Source organism: Vipera ursinii (genome assembly GCF_947247035.1).
Source record: "Vipera ursinii genome assembly, chromosome: 3".
NCBI lineage: Eukaryota > Metazoa > Chordata > Lepidosauria > Squamata > Viperidae > Vipera > Vipera ursinii.
This window is the reverse complement of record NC_139516.1, coordinates 15,072,390-15,098,571: the sequence shown is the minus strand read 5'-3', so window position 1 is coordinate 15,098,571 and position 26,182 is coordinate 15,072,390. Positions and strand designations below refer to the sequence as shown.

Below are 26,182 nucleotides of genomic sequence, written 5' to 3'. Positions count from 1 at the left end.
ATTTTAGTATTTCTAAATTTAATTTGTAATAATAATAAATCCTAACCCTCATTTGTTGAAACAAAAAAACTACGTGAAATTAATTCTCTATCTTTTAAATTTTCTGTTGTGAAATAACGTTTTAAGGATATTTCTATTTCTGTTGCCAAAAGAAAAGAAACAGTGTTCATGCTGTGACTTGTTGGAAATTAGCTGACAAGATTTATCCTTGTGTGATATGCTGTTGTTCCTTGCTGTTCAACAGTTTAGATTTGTCTGTAATTAATGCTGAGGTGGGTTTTTTTTCCCTTTTAAATTGGCATGTTTGGACAGTCATATAACTTTTTACTGAGGGTTACTTCATTATTAAGCAGGGAGAGCTAAAATGTAGGAAGGAACTTGTGCAACTTCTTTGAATGAGTGTGTCACTCAAATCTTTCTCTTCCCACATTTAAAATGCTCTTAAATTCTGTTGGCTCCAAAAACCTTAGATCTTAAGCCTGCATATCAAATCTGGATCTACCATCTGGGCCTGATTACTTACCTACACATTTCTAAAAATTAAACAGAAACCTATCTGGTTAAATGATGTGATGTATAAAGAACAGTAATATTGTTAAATATACATGGATACTAATTATTATAACTATTAAGTATTGAAAGAAGTGAAATAATTAAGTAAAAAAGAATGGCTAATCAATAATACCAGGGTTGTCCATTTCCTATTAACTCAATTTTATTTTCTTCTGAAACATTTCAGTCTAAAACATGAGCAATAAGTAGAGAAAAATATCCCATAATTTTAAGTGACAATTAGTCAACTTAACAAAACATGTAGAATCATATTTAAACTAGCACTTAAAAGTGATATTGAAGAAACACACTAAATTTTGAGACTCTTTTTTTTGCCATTCATTAAATTACTGAGTTCCCAATCTAAGAAAGTACTATATTCATACATCAACTTAATGTAATCCAGTGTTATAGTTTTAGTTAGGAAACAAATAACTATCCAACTAGCTCTATATGACAATTTTTTTGTGTGTGTGAACTGCAGTAATTATCATAATCATTTTCATTCACATGGGAAAGATCATTTCTGAAACTATAGTATGAAAGTCTTTTACAGTGGCTTGTGATATAATATGGATATGTAGTGCATAAATAAAAGAAAACCAAAACAATGTCACTAGGCTAAACGAAGACTTGGAATTTATATGATTTGTACATAGAAACAAGTTATGACTAAACTGCATTACACTTTATAATATAGATCAGTAAAATGTAGGTACATAAAATGGGGAAGAATAGGGAAATTAATTAAAAATGCAGTTTTATTCATAGATGGTTCAGAGATACTATTGATATCTTATAATTATATTACTTTGTTGTTTGTATGTACACTGAGAGCTTATGCACCAGAGACAAATTCCTTATGTGTCCAATCACTTGGCTTCTATTCTATTCTGTTCTGTTCTATTCTATTCTATTCTATTCTATTCTATTCTATTCTATTCTATTCTATTCTATTCTATTCTATTCTATTCTATTCTAATTATTTTGAATTGTCTATGAACAAAACGGCCTTTTAGTTAATTTTCCTACTCTCCCCCATTTTATATCTATATTTTGAAGGAATATATAGTTACATTCCATCAAAATACACACACACACACATGCAGAGATAGAGCACTTCTAATGTATTTACTTCAGCTCATAATGCATTTCATCTCTCCCTGCCACACACACAATGTTGTTATTCAGCCAAAACCTTCATATAATTAAAAACCACAGGCACTCATTCAAAGTGTCAGATCAAAAGGTTAATGTGCTATGGTAGAGAGGAAGTACTTATATTATACCCTTGAACTTTTATTTTAAGTTTACAGCATTTAAAAACAAGTTAAGTCAAACTCTGGCCAAAGCTAATATTACATCATATGATTTAAAAACATTAATCATAGTTGTTTTAAATCAGTTGATCCAAATATTTGGCTTGGTGGAAAAAATCTTGTGAGGACTGGCTAGAAATGCACTTCTTAAGGCTGAATCTTAAAAATATGAACTGATTTCTACTATTGGAAGCAAGACAAAGCACTATGAAATGTTTCTAGAATCTTCAGAAAACTCAAACAAAAAATAGTTAGAAGGCAATAATTAATTACTTTTGTGAAGCTTGGAAAATGATATATAATCTGTATGAAATTATATCTTGTAACATCTTTCAGCTCCAAGGTACTGAGAGCAATAGAAAATGTTATTGAAGATGTTATCATGAGTTTGTCCAGTAATAAAGCACCTATTCTTATCTTAAGAAACAGATCTGACTGGGGAAATATACAGTGAGTAAATCGTGCTTGCAAATGTATTATATGCAAACATTATAGATAAAATATTAGTTCTATATTTATATATTTATTAAATGTTATTAAATCTGACTAGAACTAACCTTGATTTAAATTGCAAATGACAAAGATAACATTATGAAAACTTTTGGTTAACAACCCACATTCTGAAGCATTAGATTAGACTAAAGCAATTCTATAGTCTTTGAACCAGAATCTAATTCTGAACCTACACATGATCAGCAAGGCTTCAATTTATTTCTGGTTTACCTGAAGTATATTTAAAAATCTCACTAAAATCGCCTTTCCATTGAAATGCTGATGCTGTGCAGAAATTGTGAACAGGTATTTTTCCCTTTTGCTTCACCCCAAATCCTTACTGCAGGGCTTATGTTGACAGCTTTTAGCAATTTCTCCTCCCAGCAGGAGCTGTTCAGTTTATGAACAGAACTGGGGGTTGACAAATATCTGTAAGGTGAGGATATGAGATTTTTTTAAACTTCAGAACCTTGTGTATTTTGTAATGGGCATTGATCAAATGCTGCTTTTTGCACTCCTAACAATCAGCTGAATGGAGTTTATATTAGCCGGGTGATTGAGGTTCTCAGGAGAAGAGGGGGTAAAGCATGGAAGTGTCATTAGTAACACTAGCAACACTCCTTAGTAACAAGGAATGACATGGAAACAAATCAGCTGCCAATTAAGTGCTCACTATTCAGGAAATTAAATAGTGATTCAAACTGTTAACTTAATATGGAAGCCAATGGAGATGGCTGACAGGAAAGAGAAAAGAGAAATAACAAAAACCTAGGAAATAAAATAATTGCTGGAATTATAAATAGTGTAGTGTAAGAGTATGGGCAGGTCATTATGACAGAACTGTACCTGAATCTCATCAACACCGATCTAAAAATATAGAACTATTAATAATTGTGTCTTCTTTATTATCTATTTTTTAAAAATGTTTTAACTGCTATGAAAGAAGAAAGGGCAGTAGAAATCAAGATCTATAATACTAATGAAGAGTTTATGTTTTCATTTCATTTATTATGCAGCTACATAATAGGTTTTTGTGTTTTGTAATTCAGAAATTAATTTGTAATTGATTTAAACTGCATTACAATTTGGTAATATGAAAATTATTATTGCTATTATTCAATTTTAAATTGTTCAATTTTAGTCTACTAAAATTGGGGAGGGACCATATTGATGACAGAATTAAAATTTTATATTGAGAAATTTTCAGAAACAACAGCATAACCCAAAGCTATGTGATAGATTAAACACTGCAACTCTAAAGCAAAATATTGAAATAGATAGCAATATAGTCTGGCACAGTAAAAAATAGTTTCCTGTGTTATGAAACATATCTTATTTTGTTGTCCTCTTCTCATTCACCTTGCAGTTTTGCTTGGAAGAATATATTAATACCAAAGGAATTTGGTCATCAATAGTATTTACCATTTTTAGTCGATTTTAAATAGTGTATATCATTATGCCCTGTATCTATAACTAAAGGTTTGTCTAACATGTTTTATTTGAGTTAAATTAGTATGAGTTTGTGAAGTTCAGAATGGAAACTTAACAGAACAACAGTATAACTTTTGGAATCTATGTTTAGCTCCTTGATAACTATGAAATAAATACAATAAGGGCTGGTCTAATTAATTTGAGGTCAAAGTTTAAGCACAAGAAAATAATTAGGAAGAAAGTAAGCTATTTCTAGGTTTAGATTCACCTGATTTTGTTTATATACTATACATAATAAAGCAAACCAAAATAATTTTATTTATAATGCTACTACATAATCATATTACTTAATCATATTCTTTCTAAATATGATGAAAACTGAAATTTGACTGTAATTTGTATCAAATTTAAATGATAAAAGAGTTGAAGTAAGTGAAAGGTTTTCTGTGCAACCACTGAAGTAATATGAACTTAAATTAGACACTGATGACTAACTTGCTCAGGATCCATTTCAGTACCTTGAGAAATCACAAGTTTTCTAATGCTAGATTTATTTTGATTTTATAATGTAGTGTCTTCTGCCACCTTAAGGATGTAAAAAGTAATGACTTTGAACAGCAAAATGCAGCTTTAATAACTGTTTCCTAACAGCATAATCAAATATTTTGTATAATTTACACTATACAATGCTTTGCAAATATGTTCTGTGGATTTAAAAGAAAACATTTCTCCAACTAAAAAGAGAATACATGAGCTCTGAAATTAAAAAAGCTAGGGTTACCGGGGGAGTGGTTTTATTTATACATAAACACAGTTCAGGCATTTGAATAATCCAAGAATGGAGAAAGCATGAGATATACTGTATTGCAGATCTATTCTGTCCACTCTGCTTCTCTCATTAGGCAGGAAAGGCTTGCAGGGAAACTGGATTTCTATTCATCTGAATGCAGAAAATCAAACCCTGTGGGTAATTGTGTTTGTGTGTGTGTGTTTCTAATAGATTTATATAAGTATCAGCCAAGCCCACTTCATTATGTTTAAATGAGTCCCATATTTCCTTATCCATACAAAGTCTATGTCTATAGGCAATCTGCTCATAAGTAACAAATTTAATCAGGTTTTCGATCCATTAAGTAAATGGGACTGTATATTTACGTGTTTCATTCTGGAATTTAAAAATGTTTCAGCCCCTTTTGCGTAGGTAATAGTAACTGCATATCTCCACCAAAGTCGTCTTCCTTGTCCCTATATTTATGAATCCTGTTGAATTCCAAAGAAAATTTGAGATTTGGGGATTTTTGCTGAGGTGACAGTTTGACTGAGGCCTTAGTCACTTCCTGTAATAGTGGTGGCAGTGACTTGGACGTACCATCCCTATGAAGCCTTTCCCTGTGTAATCTCCCTGTATTAATACTGTGCATTTCCCTATACTCCCATTGTGTACTCCCTGGGTGTTGATCCCGGAATGCATCTAGTTTCACTAGGAGATGAAGCACAAGATGAGACATGTTTTTATGTTTCAAAGTCCGTATTAAGGGTTATCTTGAAGTTGTAAGTACAGTGAAACCTCAATATTTCCCTGCCCTTATTGCATCTAATGATAGCCATCTAGTGGCCTGGAAATATTAGGCTCAACTGTGGTCATAAGTTGAGAATTACCTGTACATTTTATCTTTTCTTTCTAATCTTTAGTATTAAAAATATTCTTGACTTGTATGCAATATTATGAATCCTGATTACTAAAATATCATTATTGTTAGATTATTAGTTCTTTTAAATTCCTGATTTGGTTTTTAAAACTAGTTTTACAGAAGCTGTAGGTTTGCAGATGATATCTAATTGTACCACACAACAAATAAGAAGTGATAGCCCTAAATCAGCACCAAAGTTTGGTAAGTTAAAAAAACTCAGCAATATATTGATCTATTTAGTTCAAAAATATTTTATTACAATTCAAAGAATGCACTAATGAATGGATCAGATCATTTAACTGGGGTCCACTTTTGTCGTCTTTGCTTCAGGATAAATTGTACAACAATTTGTTTTGATTTGAAGCAGAAACCTTGCTTCAGAAAATTCAAAGCTTTGTAGGTCTATTTAGTAAGAATAATATAGAAATAAGTGAATTGCTAAAGTATGGGTTAAAGCTTCCTAGATATACATAATAAGCTAATCCTCTAGATTTTGTATGTATTCTTGTTAGCTTTCCCTCTGCATAGTGGTATAATTATGGCATTGTTCCATTTGATAAGCAGAGATGCATTATTGCATATATTTTAAAGCAATCATAAGTCATACCAAAATTAATCCATCTTCATATTTTAATATATTTTCCATTACACCATCTATACTGTACTTGAAGCCTTAGCATTCTTCAACATTCTCACATTATTTATAACTTCCTTTTCATCCATTTTCTTGCACACTAATGTTATAAGCATTTTTTTTTCAAGTTCCTCTCTTCAATGTATTTTTCCCATATGAAGCTCCTAGATCTCCAACTGCCCCAGTCACTCTTTCTATACTCTTTTATATCATTCCCACTATTACTATTCTCTTCATGCCACCTAGTTCTTTTTTTTCCCCTTCTGGATCACATTTATTTAGAATATCCTTTTTTCCCCCAGAACTTCTTCCATTATCACCATTCACTGGAAGGTAACTAAGTTATTACCAACCTATGGATTCCTCTACAGCAGGGGTGTCAAATTCGCAACATCACATGACCAGTCACGACGTATCACAACTTTTTTTCCATTGCTGGCAATGGGGTGGGTGGGGTTTCGCTATGATGCATCCGACCTGCGGGCCAGCAGTTTGACACCCCTGCTCTTCAGTATTTCCAACCTATACTTCAGTTCATATTTTTCTGACATGTTTTAGTTCTTTCATTCAGTCAAATCTTTACCTTCACTTCAGTGCATGTATTCCACAATTGTACTCTATATTATCAGAACACTTTCTTCAGACTGATTATATACTTTCCGTTTCTCTTAGTTCCACAAACACACACTAAGTATTTTTTCTATCATTTCATTTCATTTATTAATTAATGCTCTTTACCATTTACTCCTCTTTATTTCATGTCGCAATCTTTCTATGCTATGGTTGTCACCAGATAAAGTGGATAAATATTGATCTCCATTGTCTATTGTGATTTTCATCAACTGAGGTGTTGACATAAAGCCTTAGTGTCAGATAAGGTTTAGACTAGGTTGTGGTATCTTTGTAAATAATGCCGACAGTAAGAAAAATACACTGTATGCAAGCAGTTGAAGATAAAATACAAAGGATGCAAATGTTTCAGGTGGCAACTGTATGAGGTTTTGCTTTATGTTTCAGCTTTGTTTCTTAAAATATTATCTATAATCTACAAGATGATTCAGACAAATACATATGCAACAAAAAGGTAATAATTAAGTTTACATGTATTTGTAAGGTTAAAATAAACATATACAGTTGTGCTTAAGAGTTTCAATATTTCTGCATAAATATGGCCTAAGTCCAAGATGTGATCTGTTCTCCAGACAAGTCCTAAAACTAGAAAAGAAAAAGAAAAACTCAAACAAATGAGTCAAAAACTTTATATTTCTTCATTTATTTATGACATAGTTCTGTGTTTATCTTTATTCACTTTATCTTTTTGAGAAATACTAAGGGTCAAGTCTGGGAAACTTTCTCAAATTACATTTCTGCCTTGGACTTAAACTTCTTTTATAAAACTATTGTCTTAGTAGTGAATCTTCTTCAGTATTATTCCTACTGCCAATTATAATTTCATAGAAACAAACCTAAAGAGAGGTATCATATGATACCTGCTTTTTAACAACATCACACAAAATTATGTGATACTTGTGTTAGATGTCATGGGAAAAATTATATAACTATATCATTAGTATGATGACATATGATGCATATGTCATCATTTTGATGCTGTGGCTTGTAACAGATGCCTATGATGACTCCTACCCTGTGAGCTTATTGTGCAAAATTTAATTAATTTCATAACAGCTTATTTTGCTGTACAAACATAGCCTCTGTGATAGCATTTCTATTGTGGCCTTCTTCACTACCACAATTTTTTTTTATTATTTTAATCCCATTTATATCCCGCCCTTCTCCGAAGACTCAGGGCGGCTTACAATTTAAGCACAAACCAATGTGCTTAGCAATAGCCTTCATTCTATGTATATGCCTGCTTATTAGGGCTTTCGCTCCCCCCCCCAGCAGCATTATTACAAAGTCAGCTTATTGCCCCCAACTATCTGGGTCCTCATTTTACCTACCTCGGAAGGATGGAAGGCTGAGTCAACCTTGAGCCTGGTGGGATGTGAACCTGCACTAATTGCAGGCAGCTGGTGTTACTTAAGGAGGCATTAGCCCACTGCTCCACCAAGGCTGTTTGAAATATTGTTTGAAATATTGAAGCAGTGAAGTTATTCATTGAAACATAAAATCTAGTTCACTATTCTGAAATATTTTTGAGAGTCGTTCTACCTAATTAGCCTCCAAGACTGCTGTGTTTTTATGATGCCAGAGTAGCTGTTTCAAGTTTCAGATAAATTAATATGGCTGATCAAATTTTGCTCATTTAATGATATAGTAGTAAGAGAATGAAGGGAATCATTTATTCCCTAATCAGACCCAAACCTTAGAGATGTCACGAGCAAAATAGTAAGTTAACACACATCAAAAATAACATGTATTACATTTAAGTGTTTATCTAAGCAACTCAAAGCAGGATTCATCATTCTCAATGCCGCTTCCTAAGCTTCTATCTTCTCTTATGGTAAAACAGACTGAAAGAAAAAGTAATCAGACCATTTTCTGGTTGCATAGTGGTCTGACTATTTTCCTCCTCATCTTAGCTCAACGTACTCTCACAACTTGTAAAAATTATTGTTGAAAAACTCTGCATAAGAATAGTCCTGAACACTCCCTTTGGGGATTTTTCCTACAATTTTCAATTATTCCATTGAGAAGAGACGAAACATAAGATTCAAGGAAGATGACAGAATAGTGGGATGATGTCCACAGGCAATACTTATAGGATAACCTTTGCTAAATATTCATGAGTACTATTTTCTAAGCAGCATTGAAATCTCTTTTGAGACTGTAAATATTTTATTTTAAAACTACATTTTATTTTGACAGAGATATCTTTTACACCGATACAGTACTTTTTGGTAACCAGAGGGTTGTGGACAATATTATAAATGACATTTCATGTATGCTCAAGATACCCAGGAGGACTCTACATATTGTTAAGTATTCAATGTGTCTTACATGATCTGTAATAGTTTAGTACACTTTGGGGAGGAAAGGTATGAAATATTTTAATTAATTTCCCACAACAGTAAGTACAGAGAAACATGACAAAATAAAAATAGAAAAATCATATCTACTGTATATCTAATGAGTAGATTTGTTGGCAGGTGCAAATCACAGAAGGGAGGAGAAAGTATATATATCTTTGTGTGCCTGTGTATGTGTTTGTGTGTGTGTGTGTGTGATGGTCTTTTGTCATTTCCTTTCTCTGATGACACTCAAGAAGTAAACTATATAGTATAGCCAAAAGAAGAGAAAAAAATCTTATTTGCCCTTTCTATGATTTTTCACTCATTCTATAATCCACCTTGAAAAAGAAACATTTCAGCATATTGTTTTAGTACTATAGTGGAAAAATGAGATATCATCCTCCTATGCTCCAGCAAGACTGGCACTGCCAGAAAGCTCCCTCTCAAAACTTTCCCCATTTGCCAAACCAAAAAATGCAGTTGGATGATTTTGAGTGATCAGTTATTAAAGAACTTAAATATTGTCTAGGAAAGGTTTGGAGGATAGTGGTCAAATTTCTATAAATGTCAAAATTGGTATGGAAATAAGTCATACTATTTTTGAACATGAGGAAGTAGTTGCCTAAGACAAGATTTAGTTCAGGCCATCCAATATAAGAACTGATAAAATTTCCTGTGACAACAGTAATTAAGAACACTATTACATCACTTACATTTTTTCCCTATCTAGCCTATAAATAATGATTAGATATATTATTCTGGTAACTGTGTAATTACTATCTGAAGTTACTTTTTTTCTTTGCAGCTCTCCACTAGCAAAGGGTGCATTGCTGGTAATCTTAGTTATATTGAAGAGGATGGTACAAAAATCAATTGTACTTGCAGTATCACAGTATGTATAATTCATTATATCCTGATTTTATATAAGAAAGGTGCACATTTCTGTATTCTAGTTGAAATGCATAGATGTTTTTGCTCAATGCATTATGCCTTGTAATTTTTATTCTGTATATATTCTATATACAGAATATATACATTACTGTAGATATTCAATAAGATAAAATCATTATTTATATCCATTAGGTTTCTAATATGATAATCAAAGTATTGATGCTTGTTTGGGTATAATTTTACCGAACTAAATATCTGGACTTTCTCGACTTGCACCTAATTATGGCATATCCTGGAAAAAACTTTTTCTGCACATGATGTAGTCTTCATCTTACCTCTGGGTTGTGAATGTTTCTTGGATTTTACTAGCAAAATACTAGAGAGGGTTGCTTTTCTTTCTCCAATGGATTTTATTTAGTTTAATAAACTTCCAAATCATAGAGTATTTCTAATGTATGGGTCTGTTCATCACTCTTAAAGGATGGTTAGAATTAGTGTGCTAATATATAAAACCATAATGCTTACGAAGTAATGAAGAATTACTATAGTTAATTATTTTTGAAAGAATGTCTTTCCTAGGTTTCTAAAACAATTTGATGTCTGTTTTTTTAGACACCTGTACCATCTAATGTAGAAGGAATAAGAAGTATCCTTTAAGCAAAATGTAGATTAAAAAAAGTAAAAAACAAAACAAAATGAAAACCTGAATATAAAATTTATTAAAGATTCCATATAAAATGGCATGACTGATGCTAAAACTGTTCATATTATAGTAACAGAAAATTATCCAGTAATTTATGTAGTGCAATTAAATTCCAGTTTATTTTCTTGAATCCTTTAACATTACAGATTTGATTACAGATGCAAAATTTATTCTAATTATAGAAAAAGATGCAACTTTTCAGAGACTGTTAGATGACAACTTCTGCTGTAAAATGTCCCCAAGTATAATAATTACGGTACAATTTTACATTTTACTAAGCAGATCCGAACATTCTCAAATAAATTGTCCAAATTCATTTCAATTGTATTTAGGACTGGTTTCAGAAATGAAACTGCATTGGTTATACAATGAGGCTGGCTACTGTAATCTGCAAGCATAATCTTGTTAATTCTCCTGGATACATTTCAGCAATTTTCAATACTATCAATTATGCCCTTCTGTTAAAGACTTTGCTTAGGACTCGTATTTTACAATGGTTCTACTGATATCTAGACTATTTTTTGAGAAAATTGTGCTAGGGTGTTACTGTTCAACCACATGACATTTGTGCTTTGGGTCAGTGGAAGAGTTCATCTTATTTTCCATGTCATGTGAAACTGCTAAGTGAAGTAACTCAGATATTAAGCATGCAATGCTACCTGCATGATGATCACATGCTGATCTTTTCTATTCCTGGGGTAATATGGTGGGATTATCCTATCATCCCAAACTGACAACATGGTCATCACCATAAAGTCATCAATAATGTAAGCAAAATTATAAAGCCAAATCTGGTGTACTTAGTAGCATTTCATGTCTGAAGGAATTAGGAAGGAGTAATAATCAGGAAGATCTAAAGAACTCTGGGTTTCCAAATAAGGAGAGGTAAGACAGGAGGTTGGAAGTGTTATTTCCAACCAAATGCTTGGTGAACCATGTTTATGGTCAGACCACACAAGCCCAGCCATATGATTAGCTAATAACTGGTGCCCATTATTCCCCAAAAATCCAAGTTTCAGCCTCATATTTTCACAGGTTTCACACAGTGGTGCTGTCACTCTCTAAGTGAAGGCTTAGTGTTCTTCTCATACTTGGCAGAAGTACCAAAAAGGTTCTGATTCCAGTTAAATAGCAGGACCCATGTCTCTCTAGAATCTTGTCACCTTACTTCTTTCATCTTCTGAACAATTAGATACACAGAAATATATCATCTGAATCACTGAAAACCTTAATCGAAGTTAGATTATGGGAGTGTACTGACAGATAGCTGCTGACTTAAAGCTCAGTCTAGCCAAAGTAGAAGATTCGTGGTTTAATCTACTGTATATCAGCAATGCCACATTGCTCTAAGGGTCAAGTGCACGCTTAGGAGGGGTTGCAGATTTATCTTTGTCATTAAGGCAAAATATCTTTCCTACTTAGCAGAGATTTCTCTGGCTTCAGTGGGCCTCCATTAGTTCCAACAACAATGCATTGTTGAATAGCAGAGAGCTTTATATAGTGGAAAGAATGCATGGAAAGAGAAACACTAAAGTTAGGAGTGTAACTGAAGGTATTCTTGAGGCTGGTGCTTGTATGAAAGAAAATAAAAGATAAGCTTTATTTAGAAAATAATTCAGTGATAGGAAAGCCTTAGTTATTTTATCTACAGATAAAGAGTTTGTAGTGTGAGCTTACATTATGGAAAAAGAGTGGCCCAGAGAAGTACCTGAAATGGTCAGAGTGAAAAGCAAAAGAGAACAAAGAGAGAGAAAAAGAAAGTGATGAAATCCCTGAGAATCAAAAGGATATGCGTTACATAAAGGTAAAGGTAAAGGTTCCCCCGCACATGCGTGCTAGTCGTTTCCAACTCTAGGGGCCAGTACTCATCTCCGTTTCAAAGCCAAAGAGCCAGCGCTTCTCCAAGGACGTCTCCGTGGTCATGTGGCCAGCATGACTAGATGCCAAAGGTGCACGGAACACTGTTACCTTCCCACCGTAGTGGTCCCTATTTTTCTACTTGCATTTTTACGTGCTTTCGAACTGCTAGGTTGGCAGAAACTGGGACAAGTAACAGGCACTCATTCTGTTACGCGGCACTCGGGATTCAACCCACCAAACTGCCGACCATCTGATCGACAAGCTCAGCATCCTAACCCACTGAGCCACCGCATCTCTGCAATGCGTTACATAGAGATGTGCAAACTGGGTCTTTTTAGAGAAGGAATGGAGATAAAAGTACAGAGTCCTCTTCATGACTGTCTCTGCATCCATTGTCCATAGTGACCAGTAGGTTTATAGGTAAAGAAAGCATGTACACTCAGAGAAGAATTCCAACTTTCATTGTGTGTGAATGTGCTCTGAATCCAGAACTTTATTTGATATAAAATATGTGGGAAGAGTTACTGATACTATCTCTAGTCAGGGGTGTGAGTAGAGCATTGTGGGGATCAAGGCAAATCTTTCAGATCGGTGGTCACCTCATCACTACCAGTGTAACACAATATCTTCCTCAATGAGATCCTCTTGGCATTTACCAAAATGTATTTTGAGACACTGGAAATACTTTTTTTTGCAAGTCTTTTAAGTGGTGATACCTGCCTTATTTGTATCTAAAAGCAGGTTTACCTTTTGGGCTTTTTTAAAAAAAATCCTTTCATTGTATGTTATGCCTTAATTCCCAGTTTTCACCATTTTTTATACAGCTTTTAGATATTTTGTGAGTGTTGATTCTATTGTCTTTGTATTAATCTTTCATCCATTAATATGAACAACTGTAAAAAATGATTATACTCATTGAAAGCTGAATTTAGAGTTCTGTAATAAATAATTTTGCTGAGTAGAAGCAACCGTGTCTAAACATATATTGAAAAATGTGTCATAGTTATAAATATTGTAATTATTTCTTCAGGGAAAAGGTGTACCAGATATCAATACAAGACTACTAGTCAGAAAATTATGGGATACTTGTCACATACCAATCTTTGCTCTCATGGATGCTGACCCACATGGTAAGTATGGGGATTCTCTACCTATTTATACCAGATGTCTAGCAATGTAGACATGGTAATGGGCATTTTCTCTCTGAGCATAGAGGATGCAAAGTCGCGTGGTCACACAGAGAGACGGACACTGGAGCTGGGTAGTAACTTCTTTATTGGATCAGGAATGAAGCTGGGGCAAAGGGGTTACCTGGCGTCTATTTATACCTGCCCAGGTGAATCGCAATCAATAGATTCAAACCTGGGCTTCCCGCCAGTGCAGGTGGCCAATGGATTTAAACCCTGGCTTCCCGCCAGAGCTGACCATGCCCTGGGGCTGTCAACGACTTGCTCTATTCAGGCTTTCCCACCAAAAATGGTTGTAGCCTGGAGCTGTCCAGCCCCCTGCTGTGCTGACATCCTGTGTATGCTTAAGAGCATACACTACAGAGGAAGAATTATTTTTCTGTTTCTCCCCTCCCAATTCCACTCTGTCTGACAAGGGATAGATTTCAGCCTTCCTATCCCCTTTCTTTTAGGGATAACAGATCATGGCGAGGAAAATCTAAATAATCCATAAATAGCAGTAAACATTTAGAATAAACCTTTTGTTCTCAGTGATCAACCCTTTTAAATTCAAATTCAGTAACCATAGTCTCTCAAAAATATTAATATATTAGTATATATTATATACAGACATAAACACTCATCACACTAAAACTCCCTTTTTATGATCCTGTAATTTATTTTGTTTCAAAGGAAGCATGCTATGCAAAAAAGAATAAGAAACAGTAATCCAAAATGAAGGCCCTAAGTCTAGAGAAAGGAAATATAGATCAAAGTAATTTATATAAATATATATCATTTGCTATTCCTTTTCGTGTCTTTGCTATCTGGCCTCGGGATCCAGTAATGTAGGTGAGGAATCTGTATAGTGGTTATATTGTTAGGGAAACTGACTACACTCTTCCACAAATTATGTTTTACAGTTACAATTGTTTTATATAGCATTCAACACTAATCTATTCATGACCTTTTCTCCTATCACAGATACTTATTTCCACTGTATTCAATTTATATTACGTTTCTCCTGACATACTCAACTCTTATATAACAACATAGGCAGAAGTACCGGTATACCAGCGGTGGGATTCAATATGTGAGCAACCAGTTCTCTGTGTAGATGCCACTTCCAGAAATCCATTCTGGGCCTGGGCAACAAAAAATTAGTTACCAGTTCTGCTGAACTGGTGCAAACTGGCCCACCACTGTGGTATATACTCTTTTTACAAGCCAGTTGGGTATTTTAAAAAACAAACTTTCATTCATTGCTACAAACCACTTACTGCCCACTAGCTTTTTATCAGCTTTAGATTTCTTAAAATTTCTCCAACTATTTTGCCACCTTTATTAAACATTCTACCATGATGGACAAATGCATCTCCTTTCTCTAATCAAACTCCTTTCTTCTGTCAAACACAACTATCTAGTTCATTGTTACTTTAATTTTCAAATCTATACTTCTTGTGGAATGTTGTGTAGATCATACAATCTACTTAACATTCATTACAAACCATCCACGTTTTCAGGCAATAATTTATCTCCTGCAGAAGAGCCAAAGAAGCAAGAGACAATGGCAGGCATAGTGTTGTGATCCAAGCTAAGCTCTTTTTGTGTAGGGATAAGAAACTGATCTATGTCCAAACCAGGGGGTAGAGGCAATATTGATCTGCGTACAAAAAATGCACACATTCACATCACCAACTACCATGCCTCTAAAATCACCAAAATAATTCCCTATACATTAACTTTGACAAGGAAACACCACACATTTATATCTTATGTCACACTCAGATATGAACTGTTTGCTAAGCATTTAATTAATTCTCACACAAGCTGTACTTCCATCATTTAATTAATTCTCACACATGCTGTTCTAAGCATTACTCTGCTTAGCAATGGACTTCAACTGCATATTCATGCAAAACATTTTCTATTGATTGATTTGATTTGTATTCCACCTTTTCCGTGGGAACTCATTCAAGCCTTTTGACTACCATACACTATCTCTAAACTAACAAAGGGATAAGTTTTATTACATATGTTTCTCACTGATTTCCTGAAGAACAGAAGTCTAGTTTCTATACCCTTTGTAAAAAGTACACTGCACTTCTCAGATTTTGCAAATTATCTTGCTGTTTGCTTAACATTTTTTTCCATCCACACTCTTTTTCCCTTCATCATTTCACCTGTCACCTTTTTTCATACTTCCCATTACTCAACACAGTTCTGTTGCATTTTGGAATGCACTTTTTCATTCTGCTTCAATCAGCCTTCTTTAAGTTCATTTACAGTTCATTCTGTTGGGAAATTAATCCATCTACTAATACTTTTTCATACAAGACTCTTTTTCTCTTCCTTCAGACATCCTACTATGTTCTATGTTCTTCTCTTTCTTTCACTTTTTTTTCCTATCTCTGTTTTTCCTCCAAGAGTCTCTCCTGCCGCTACCAATATGGTAAGATGTAGTACTCTTGATCTCAGTGCACACATAATGCAAGGTGATAAATCTGTTTATTATTTCTGTCTGGCATTGCTACTGAGTAGGAACTTCAAAACTCTGCCTTCTCTGGGACATCTGTGTCATGCATATACTTGGTGTTAATTCATTCATTTGGAATTCATTGCTAAAACATTGTAAAAAAATAACTGGAAAATATTCTTTGTGTATAGGTATTGAAATAATGAGTATCTACAAATATGGATCTGTGGTAAGTAAAAACTTGTCATAGTTTCACAGTAAATAAAATGCAACAGCACGTGCACACGCACGCACAAACACACACAGACGTTATCAGTTTCTCATATTTTGGCTTGGAATTGCAAGGTTATTTGGAAAGCAAACCTTGCATATCTTTTAAATGATCAGGAAAGGTAGATTGGGATAGGTCACATGGTGAGAACATCAGTTCAAATGTTGAGAATTCTGGCATGTAGAATTCCAAGTTAGATAAAAAGATCAAAAATATACTGGCTGTTCATTCAGAGCAAGAGAGACTCCTACTGGGCATTAACAATCTTCAGTAGTAACATGGAAGTCAGGAGAAACTCCAGTCCAGACTACAGTCATAGCTTAATTTACAGAACCACAAGATTCCTAGAGAGGAATCAAGGAGCACTTCTACCTTGTTGACAACTATCTGCCTGTGCTTTCATGGGGGAGAAGAGAGAGGTGGAATTGAATGTCACACTTTAACAGTTATGTTTGAAGAATAAAAAGGGCAAAAGAATTTTAAAAGAGTAGGCTGAGATATAATGAGAATGTCAAGCTTGCATGGATGGCGAGACAAAGTTAAGACTGAAAAGCTAATGGACTAAAGATAGGGAAAGTATAAAAAAAAGCTTTAACAATGGTTAAATATTGTATCATGACAACACCTATGTCTTAAAATAAGAAAAGGGAAAACTTATCTAAATCACAGTCATATTGATTTATGGTACTTTAAAAGAATGCACATATCCTGTGTGTCATGAACATTTTGTTATTATTAGATTATAGAATATCACGCTCATATGCAGAAGCTAAAGATGACATAACATAGTATTCCTTTCTCCTATTTTCCTCTCAATGCTTCTGGGTTGGAGATTAGACTGAGACATTCATTGGCCTAAAGTCTACCAAAGGATAGATAGAAGGACCTGGGTGTCCTTGGTGCCAGTCGAACATCTTAACCATGGCAGCACCCAATCCTCTCTATTCTGAGAAGAGAATAAATATATTGTTCACTCACAATATGAACCATCTTTCTTGTTAATAAATATTTAAATCAAGAAATCATTTAGGGTATATTTACAGCAGTTATTCAACTGAGGTAAAGCTCAATTTTAATTTCACTCCCAGTCTGCAAGGTAAATGTCATTCCATCCCAAACCCTTCCAATTTTTTTTAAATAATCAAGCACAAGGTTAGCTATGACACATCAATGTACTGTTTGGGAAAATGTTTAACTCCCTCTTCCCTTCTGGAAAGAATAACAAGTTGAGCCACAAATATAGAATACCCAACCATATGTTTGCTGCAGCATTGTATATGCCTATTTAAAATACATAGACTTGATATGGAAGATATTTTTTCAACAGCTCTTCCCCTTAACTGTATTTCCTTACTTGATTAGCAGATCTCTCATATGGTGTAAATAAAGCAGTTCATCAACACCTTGCAGAGAAGTGAATAAACACACTCCCACATGTTGCTTCAGCCTGCAAAAGCTCACTTTGCACATCAGGGGAGAAGAGAATTAGGCTCCATGGCATACTGTAATATTTGTTGGTCTCCCTAACATAAAGTGGTTTTTTTTTATTTTTAGCATGCTTTCTGTTTTGCTTAGATCTAATACAGAACACATGAAGTCATAAATGGATGTAACCCACGAAGGTTATTTTTTATACTTCTGCTGAAGTTTTAGAAGAGCTGATTCAAATAATGCATTGAAAAACAGAACTTGTTTCTCCCATTACCTAATCAATTAGCACTGTCACAATTTGGGGGATAAAAATAATAAATGTCCAAGTAGAATGGACCATTCTAAGAAGTAATAACCAGCAGCAAGATGGATAGACCCAATTACACTAGCCGTGAGTGCACAATCCGAAGAACTGAAGGACCAGATTAGGGACAGACCCTCATGGAGAGTATCTATCTATTTGGTTACTAAGGGTCAACAATGACTTGATGGCACATAAGTCAATCAAAGTAGATATATTAATCATTAAATGCCTTATTTTATATTAAGTTCCAATCTATTAAAAGCAGACATATTGAGAAAAAGGATTGTGATTTTATCTTTCAGTCTATGTCATTTGAAGCCCATCGCCTCACAGTTCCAGCTGTAAGATGGCTTGGCCTTCTTCCGTCTGATGTTTATCGGTTAGTTTTTCTAACTATCATACTTTCAATTTTTTAAAAAAGCAAAAAAAGTTCATTTTTTCTTAATATTTTCTTAATATTGGTTTACTCTGCACAAATTTACAAGGTACATGGTTGCAGTACGTTAAACATAACCATCAGGATAATACATGCAACGGTATCCTTATCCTTTACTATTTTTCATTCAGTTGTGGCACACAGAAATATGTATATTCCATGATTTAATAAGTATAGGTCACCCTCAACTTACAACAATTCATTTAGTGACTGTTCAAAGTTACAATGGCACTATTCTTCATACTTACGACCATTGAGCAAGGTACCCCCTATACTATACCTGTACATTTGGTTTTTCTTCCCTAAATGTAGACCTCTAATCATCTTTGTTGCTCTTCTCTGTACTCTTTCCAGAGTCTCAACATCTTTTATACATCATGGTGAACAAAACTGGATGCAGAATTCCAAGTGTGGCCTTACCAAGGCATTGTAAAGTGGTATTAATACTTCATGTGATCTTGAGTCTATTCCTCTGTTAATACAGACTAGCACTGTGTTGGCTTTTGGCAGCTACAGCACACTGCTGGCTCATATTTAAGTGATTGTCCACTAGGACTCCGAGATCCCTCTCACAGTTACTACTCTTGAGCAAGACTTAGTTATGTGCCCCTCTTTCCACTTTCTATACTTGTCCTTTTATCTTTCAATTTATCAGAGAGTTCTTTATGCAGCCATGCTTGGTTTCTTTTTAGAGCTGTTATTTTTCCTCTTTGTTGGTATTGTGCTATACTGGGCTTTTATTATCTCACTTATCAAAATTTCCCAAGCTTCTAGAGTTGTTTTCCCCTTGAGAATTCTCATCCATGGAATCCTTCCCAAGATCTAAGTTTATTGAAATTAGCTCTCTTAAAGTCCAAGACTCTAGTTTGACTGTATTCTATTGCTTGTGCTTCCATAATGTTGAATTCCAATATTGCACGATCACTTCCTCCCAAGGTTCCTGTGGCTTCAACACCTTCTATCATTTCATCTCTGTTAGTGAGAATTAGATCCAAAATGGCTAATCCCCTAGTTCCCTTCTCTACTTTTGGGTGACAAAGTTGTCTGCTAGGTTTGTCAGGAATCTGTTTGATCTTCCACTTGGTGCAGTTTCTCTCCCAGTTGATGTCAGGATAGTTAAAGTCCCCCATTACTATTGTGATGTGCTTCCTACATACCTTGGTTAGCTGACTAGCAAAAAGTTCATCTATTATTCTATTTCCTCTGTTTGGATGGGTGGCCTATAGTATACACCTATGGCAATGTCATTTTTTCTCCCTTTTATATTGACCCAAATGCATTCAAGTTTACAGTTTTCATCATTGTTGTGCTCTATTTCTGTAGAGATGTAGTTATTTCTTATATAGGGAGCAACTCCACCCCCTCTTTTATTTGGTCTGTTTCTTTTGAATAATTTAAATCCCTCTAGCTGTGTGTTCCATTTGTGGGTTTCATCCCACGTTTCCTTGATGGCGACAATATCATATCTGCCCTTATTAACCTGAATTTCTAGTTCACCCTGTTTATTGCTCATACTCTGTGCATTGGTGTATAGACATTTGAGTCCTTTATGACTGACCCTGTGTTTACTTTCTACATGACCTATGTGGTGCCTGAGTTCCCCTATTGTCTTACCACTTGTTTGGTTAGTGCACTTTGTGTGGCACTCGCTATTAGAAGCTCAATTTTGCTTGATATTCTTGTCCACACACACATCTATGTTACATGCACATAGCCCTATAGTGTTTAGATTTTGACAGGGATGTTCTGTATCAATTAACTCACTGTCCCCACTATTCCTCCAGAAAGTCTGTGAATTTATAGCCGAGCAACTCCGTCCCTTTCTTTGATGGATGCAATCTATCTCTTTTGTACATTTTTTTATTGGACCAGCTACAGACATCGTGACTAATATATCCAAAGCCTTCCCCTTTACACCACTCCTTTAGCCACATATTGAATTGTGCTATACGCTGGCCTTTTCCATTTTGCTCTTTATACACTGGTAAAACCTCTGAAAAAGCCTACAGCCTATTCTGCTAAGTTCCTGCCCCAAGCTCTGGAAATCATTCTACACAGAGAGTACATCTTTTTGGCACAGATCGTTAGTGCCAAGATGTACAGTAGCCTCCACATCACAGTCCTTGCTGGCATTCTTGATTATTTTAGAAATACGCTTCTTGTCCCTACTGGCAGTAGCACCTGGAAGACACCTGACCTCTTTCAAAACTTCTGTGTCCTTTCCTAAACTTACATCCCTTATAATTGAATCACCAACCAGAAGGTGGCTTCTCTTTTTGGATGCCTTTCTCTTCTTGCATGACTGATGTGTAATACCTGATTCGCACTTCTCCCTGTTGAAAACTTCATCTTGGACCACAATCCCCTGCTTATTTGAGTTATCATCACAAATACCTTTACCAGTCTCCTTAAGGACATTAAGGTCAGCAAGGGCACTGTATCTGTTGTGCAGGGACACAGCAAAAGCTTTGTGTTTATGGTTCACAGCTCTCACTCTGCCAGATCCCACAGTTGTCCACACTGCCCTTCTCCTGCAGGATCTTTGTGGTAGAGAGGGCAGATAGCGCGGAGGCTCAGTAGAGTAGAAGGGACCTTAAAGATCTTCTAGTCCAGCCCACAGCTCAAGCAGGAGACCTTATATTATTTCAGATGGTTTCAAATGGTTGTCCAATCTCTTCCTGAAAGCCTCCAGCGATGGAGCACCCACAACTTCTGAAGGCAAGCAATCATTGGTTGGTAGCGCTCACCGTTAGGAATTTTCTTCTTAGTTCCAGGTTGATTCTCTCCTTCATTAGTTTCCAACCATTATTTCTTGCCTTGCCTTCTGGTGCTTTGGAAAACAGTTTGACCTCCTTGTCTTTGAAAGAGCCCTTCAAATATTGGAACATTGCTATCAATTCATTCCCATGTCTGTTTTTGCCCAAACCTTGAGCATGCAACTCAAATAGCAAGCTTTCATTTCATATCTATATTTCAGACTTTAAAAAGGAATTATTTCAAGAATAACCATACAATTTAGATAAAACAGAAACTTGCAATTCGGGCACTACGTTCATGCAAGAACACAGATATGCTCTATCTGATTTTCATAGAATGTGCCTTGCTGCATGCTAAATCTGTTGTAAATATGACAAGACATCTTTCTCTGCCCACTTTGATTTAAATTTTAAACACATTCCCCATTGTAGAACAGTATTATGTACAATTTCATCACATCTAGGTCTTCAGCAGCGCTAGGGGCTCTATCTCAATGACTGGATGAGAGAAAAAATAGATAATGTCCCAAACTGTGTGCAGCAAGACAGCACCAGTTTCTTAGAGCAAATATGAAGCAGCCTGAATTATCATCATCCTTCATTCATTTCCTTGTAGAATGACAAAACAGGCAAGCACTAACTAATGACTTGTAAATATCTGGTGGACAAAATTGCTCAGATTCGGGCTGGTCTGGACTCTGACTGGGCAGTATCTGACGAGAGGAAAACGATGAGTTTGGCCGAGAACATTTGGGAAGAGTTTGATCCTGTGACTCCAGATGAAGTGGACAGGATCATGGGGAAATTAAGTGCCGCCACGTGTTTGTTGGACCCGTGTCCCTCCTGGCTGGTCTATGTGTCTCGGGAGGTTACACGAGGCTGGCTCCTAGCAGTTATCAATGCCTCACTGAGTGAAGGGTACTTCCCTGCCACCTTGAAAGAGGCGGTGGTAAGGCCCCTCCTTAAGAAACCTACATTGGATCCAGCCAGCTATTTTAAACAACTTTCGTCCTGTCTCCAACCTTCACTTTCTTGCGAAGGTCGTTGAGAGCGTGGTGGCACGGCAGCTCCCTTTGGTCCTGGAGGAAACTGAGTATCTGGATCCGTACCAATCGGGTTTCAGGCCTGGGTATAGCACGGAGACGGCATTGGTCGCGCTGGTGAATGATCTCTGGCGGGCCCGAGATATGGGTTATTCCTCTGTCCTGGTCCTATTAGATCTCTCAGCGGCTTTTGATACCATCGACCATGGTATCTTGCTGCGTCGTCTTGAGGAGTTGGGAGTGGGAGGCACCGTTCTGCGGTGGTTCTCCTTCTACCTCTCGGGCCATTCGCAGACGGTGTTGGCAAGGGGGCAGAGGTCAATCCCTAGGTCCATTAGTTGTGGGGTGCCTCAGGGGTCGGTGCTCTCGCCCCTCCTGTTCAACATCTATATGAAGCCGCTGGGAGAGATCATCCGTGGCTTTGAGGTGAAGTATCATCAATATGCTGATGATACCTAGCTTTTCATCTCCACCCTGAACCAACCCAGTGATGCCCTCGATGAGATGTCCCGTTGCCTGGAAGCGGTACAGATTTGGATGGGAAAGAACAGGCTCCGGCTCAACCCGGCCAAGACTGAGTGGCTTTATGTACCGACATCTCGTTTAGTCCAAGAGGTTCCATCTTTGATTATAGGAGAAGAGATGTTACCTCCCGTTGATAGAGCACACAATCTAGGCGTCCTCCTGGATTCACGACTCAGTTTTGAAGATCATATTGAAGTCGTAGCTAGGGGGGCATTTGCCCAGATTCGCCTGGTATACCAGTTGCACCCCTTTCTGGACCGAGATGCCCTACGTACAGTCACCCACACACTCGTTACCTCCCGTATAGACTACTGCAATGCTCTCTACATGGGGCTGCCCTTGAAGACCACCCGGAGGCTTCAGCTGGTGCAGAGTGCGGCTGCACGGTTAGTGATGGGAGCACCCCGATACTCCCATATTACACCCCTCCTGCGTGAGCTGCATTGGTTACCGGTTACCCTCCGGGTGAGATTTAAGGTGCTGGTACTTACCTTTAAAGCCCTACATGGCTTAGGCCAGGGATACTTGCAGGACCATCTGCTTCCGGGAATGAATTCCCATCGCCCAGTGCGCTCACACAGAGAAGGCCTCCTCAGGGTACTGTCGGCTAGACAATGTCGGCTGGCGACCCCCAGGGGAAGGGCCTTCTCTGTGGGAGCGCCAGCCCTGTGGAACCAGCTCCCCCCTGAGCTTCGGATGGCCCAAGATCTCCAGTCCTTTCGCCGCGGCCTCAAAACACTCCTTTTCCACCTGGCTCACCTGGACTGACAGGGACTTTAATTATGTTTACAATTTTTAACTCTAATTTTTAATTTATTTTAATTTTTAATTTTAATTTATTATACAGAGGCCTTTAATTTTAATTTTATCTTAATTTCTGTATTTATTGTATGTTATTGTTGTTAGCCGCCCTGAATCCTTCGGGAGATAGGGCGGGATATAAGTCCCATTAAGAAATAAATAAATAAAATGTTAAGTGTTCCAATTATATAATGAGCCACTGGCTAAGTAACACTTCACGGTCCCTAAAATGTGCAAAGCCCTTAGCTTAACATTAATATTTGACAATATTAATCTTATTGTATTTTTAGTTCAGTTTTATACCATTATTTTATGAAAAATAAAAAGAAATATTTAACTGTAAAACGTAAGCACAGATTAATTAAACTGTTTTTTAGACTGAATGTTCCCAACAGTGCACTAATTCCACTGACTAAAGAAGATCAGAGTAAACTAACTGGTTTACAGACAAGACCATATATTCTTCATGAGTCAGCCTGGAAAAAAGAAGTACGTACAGATCATAATAAATTCTGTATTTTGTATTATAAGCAGTTTGAGCAAACTCATTTATATTCTGTTGGTAGAGTTCTAATGTATGGCGCAACTACATGTCTCCTCTTTAACTTGAGAATGACTGATTAAATAACTCCACATGAGCCATCTTCTCATCTTCAGCCCATAACTGATGCCAAGGGACTGGTTGCTCTGAGTGTTTTTTACAACTTTTCCTGGCAAAAGCCTTGATCTTAGATGATATGTTATATTTAGCAGCAATAAACTGATTAGACAATAATTTGCCCATTGTCTATTGGCTACTTGATTGGGGCATGTATCTTGTTTCACTCCACTCTTCTCTGCACAGCATGCCAATATGCTCACATGTTATGTTCCCTTATATATATGATATGATATTCTATGCAGGGATCCCACAAATCCTTTATACAGTGATTCAACATCCTTGTCAGCAGGTCACATATGATGGCAGCCCTTGGTTTTAGTGGGAATGTTAGCATAATTACAGCAATAGACTATTTGGTTGAGATCCCTTGTAAAATGTGGTGATAAACTGTGGGAGTCTGGCAAAATAGACACAGAAATTCCATACCAACATGTTTGTGTTGCCTCATGGACTAGACACTAGAGGATAATAAAGCTTGTTTTGTGGGATTGTACCTGTCTCTATTAGTATTAAAGAGCATTTAAAACAGACATGTCAAACTCGCAATGTCACGTGACATCGTGCAACTTATCGGGCAGTTTTGTCATTGCCGGCAATGGGGTGGGCATGGCTTCCGTATGATGCATCCGGCCCGTGGGCCGGCAGTTTGACACCCCCAATTTAAAAGAACTCCAGAACTCAGGTGCTCCTCTCTGCTGTTCAACATAAACATTAGCTCTCCAGTCTAAATAATTAAAAAAAAACTTGATATTTGAGTCAAGAAAGAGTTTAAAAACAGATCTGCATTGTATAGCTTTGGCCTAAACAGCTTTGAACTGGATAAAATGTCTTCTTAATCAGTAGCAAGTCTAAACATGCCCTCCTACGTGAGGGCAAAACAAGGTGTGCTTCCAGAAGACCTCATAGACTCTAGTCTAGAAGAGGACAGAGAAAAATTGTCTCGTGCTATTACACAGCTGAGGCTTAAATGCCTACCTAAAGGCAAAGAACATGGCCATTTCGTAGCTGCTTAGATGCTGAAGGAAATATCTGAAATGTATAAGCTTGACTTGTCCTGACAATGTGCTGAATTTATGTAAGTGGAAGATGTAGATGTAAATGAGGACAGAGAAACAACACGCAATTCATCTGGCACTATAGTTTAGCAAAATAACCTCTGCTTGTCTGTATAGTTAAGGTCAATCATATTTTTAATGTGGAATCCACGGCGTAAAATGTTTGTCTTTTGATTATGCATCTGAATCAATGTTGATTGAAATGCTAATTTCCAATGCTTTTCTTTTACAGTTAGATATTATGGAAACATCTAAAATGAAGGCTGAAATTCAGGCTTTGACTTCATTTTCAACAGATTATCTTTCTAGGGTATATTTGCCAAACAAACTGCAATTCGGTGGATGGATCTGAATATCAGGACACCCTTTCAAAGTTTTTTAATGAGTATTTTGAAAGAATATAAATTAAAAAAAATCTAAGTAAAAATATGCAGAACATAAAAGAGAACAAAAGGAAGGTATAGATAATTATTCCTAATGGACTACAGTTTATTTCAGAGGTTTTTAAGCCAGACCTTACAAAATTTTCAAGTTATGCAAAATACTTTCCATGTGAGATAGTATTTCTCCTTAATTTTTCCTTCAGGATAGGAAGAATATCCTATTTATATTAATATTAGTTTTCATCCATTTTATAACCGTGTTTCAAATAAGAAATACAGAAGATGAAAGGACATTAATATTGTTTTAGAAATACTTTATCACAGTTTAC

At 36.1% G+C, this 26,182-nt stretch overlaps 1 protein-coding gene across 1 annotated transcript; it reads left to right on the top strand.

Moving 5' to 3' along the window:
- Nucleotides 1-2,178: 2,178 nt before the first annotated feature.
- Nucleotides 2,179-25,841, top strand: SPO11 (SPO11 initiator of meiotic double strand breaks; the record flags this gene model as incomplete). The annotated part of the gene is made up of 12 exons (XM_083357323.1): nt 2,179-2,321; nt 5,598-5,686; nt 7,137-7,203; nt 8,949-9,057; nt 9,897-9,983; nt 10,595-10,628; nt 10,832-10,941; nt 13,576-13,675; nt 16,379-16,416; nt 18,496-18,572; nt 24,132-24,243; nt 25,703-25,841. 12 exons carry the CDS (start codon nt 2,179-2,181, stop codon nt 25,820-25,822), a joined length of 1,086 nt encoding a protein of 361 aa, XP_083213449.1. The 3' UTR covers nt 25,823-25,841.
- Nucleotides 25,842-26,182: the final 341 nt, after the last annotated feature.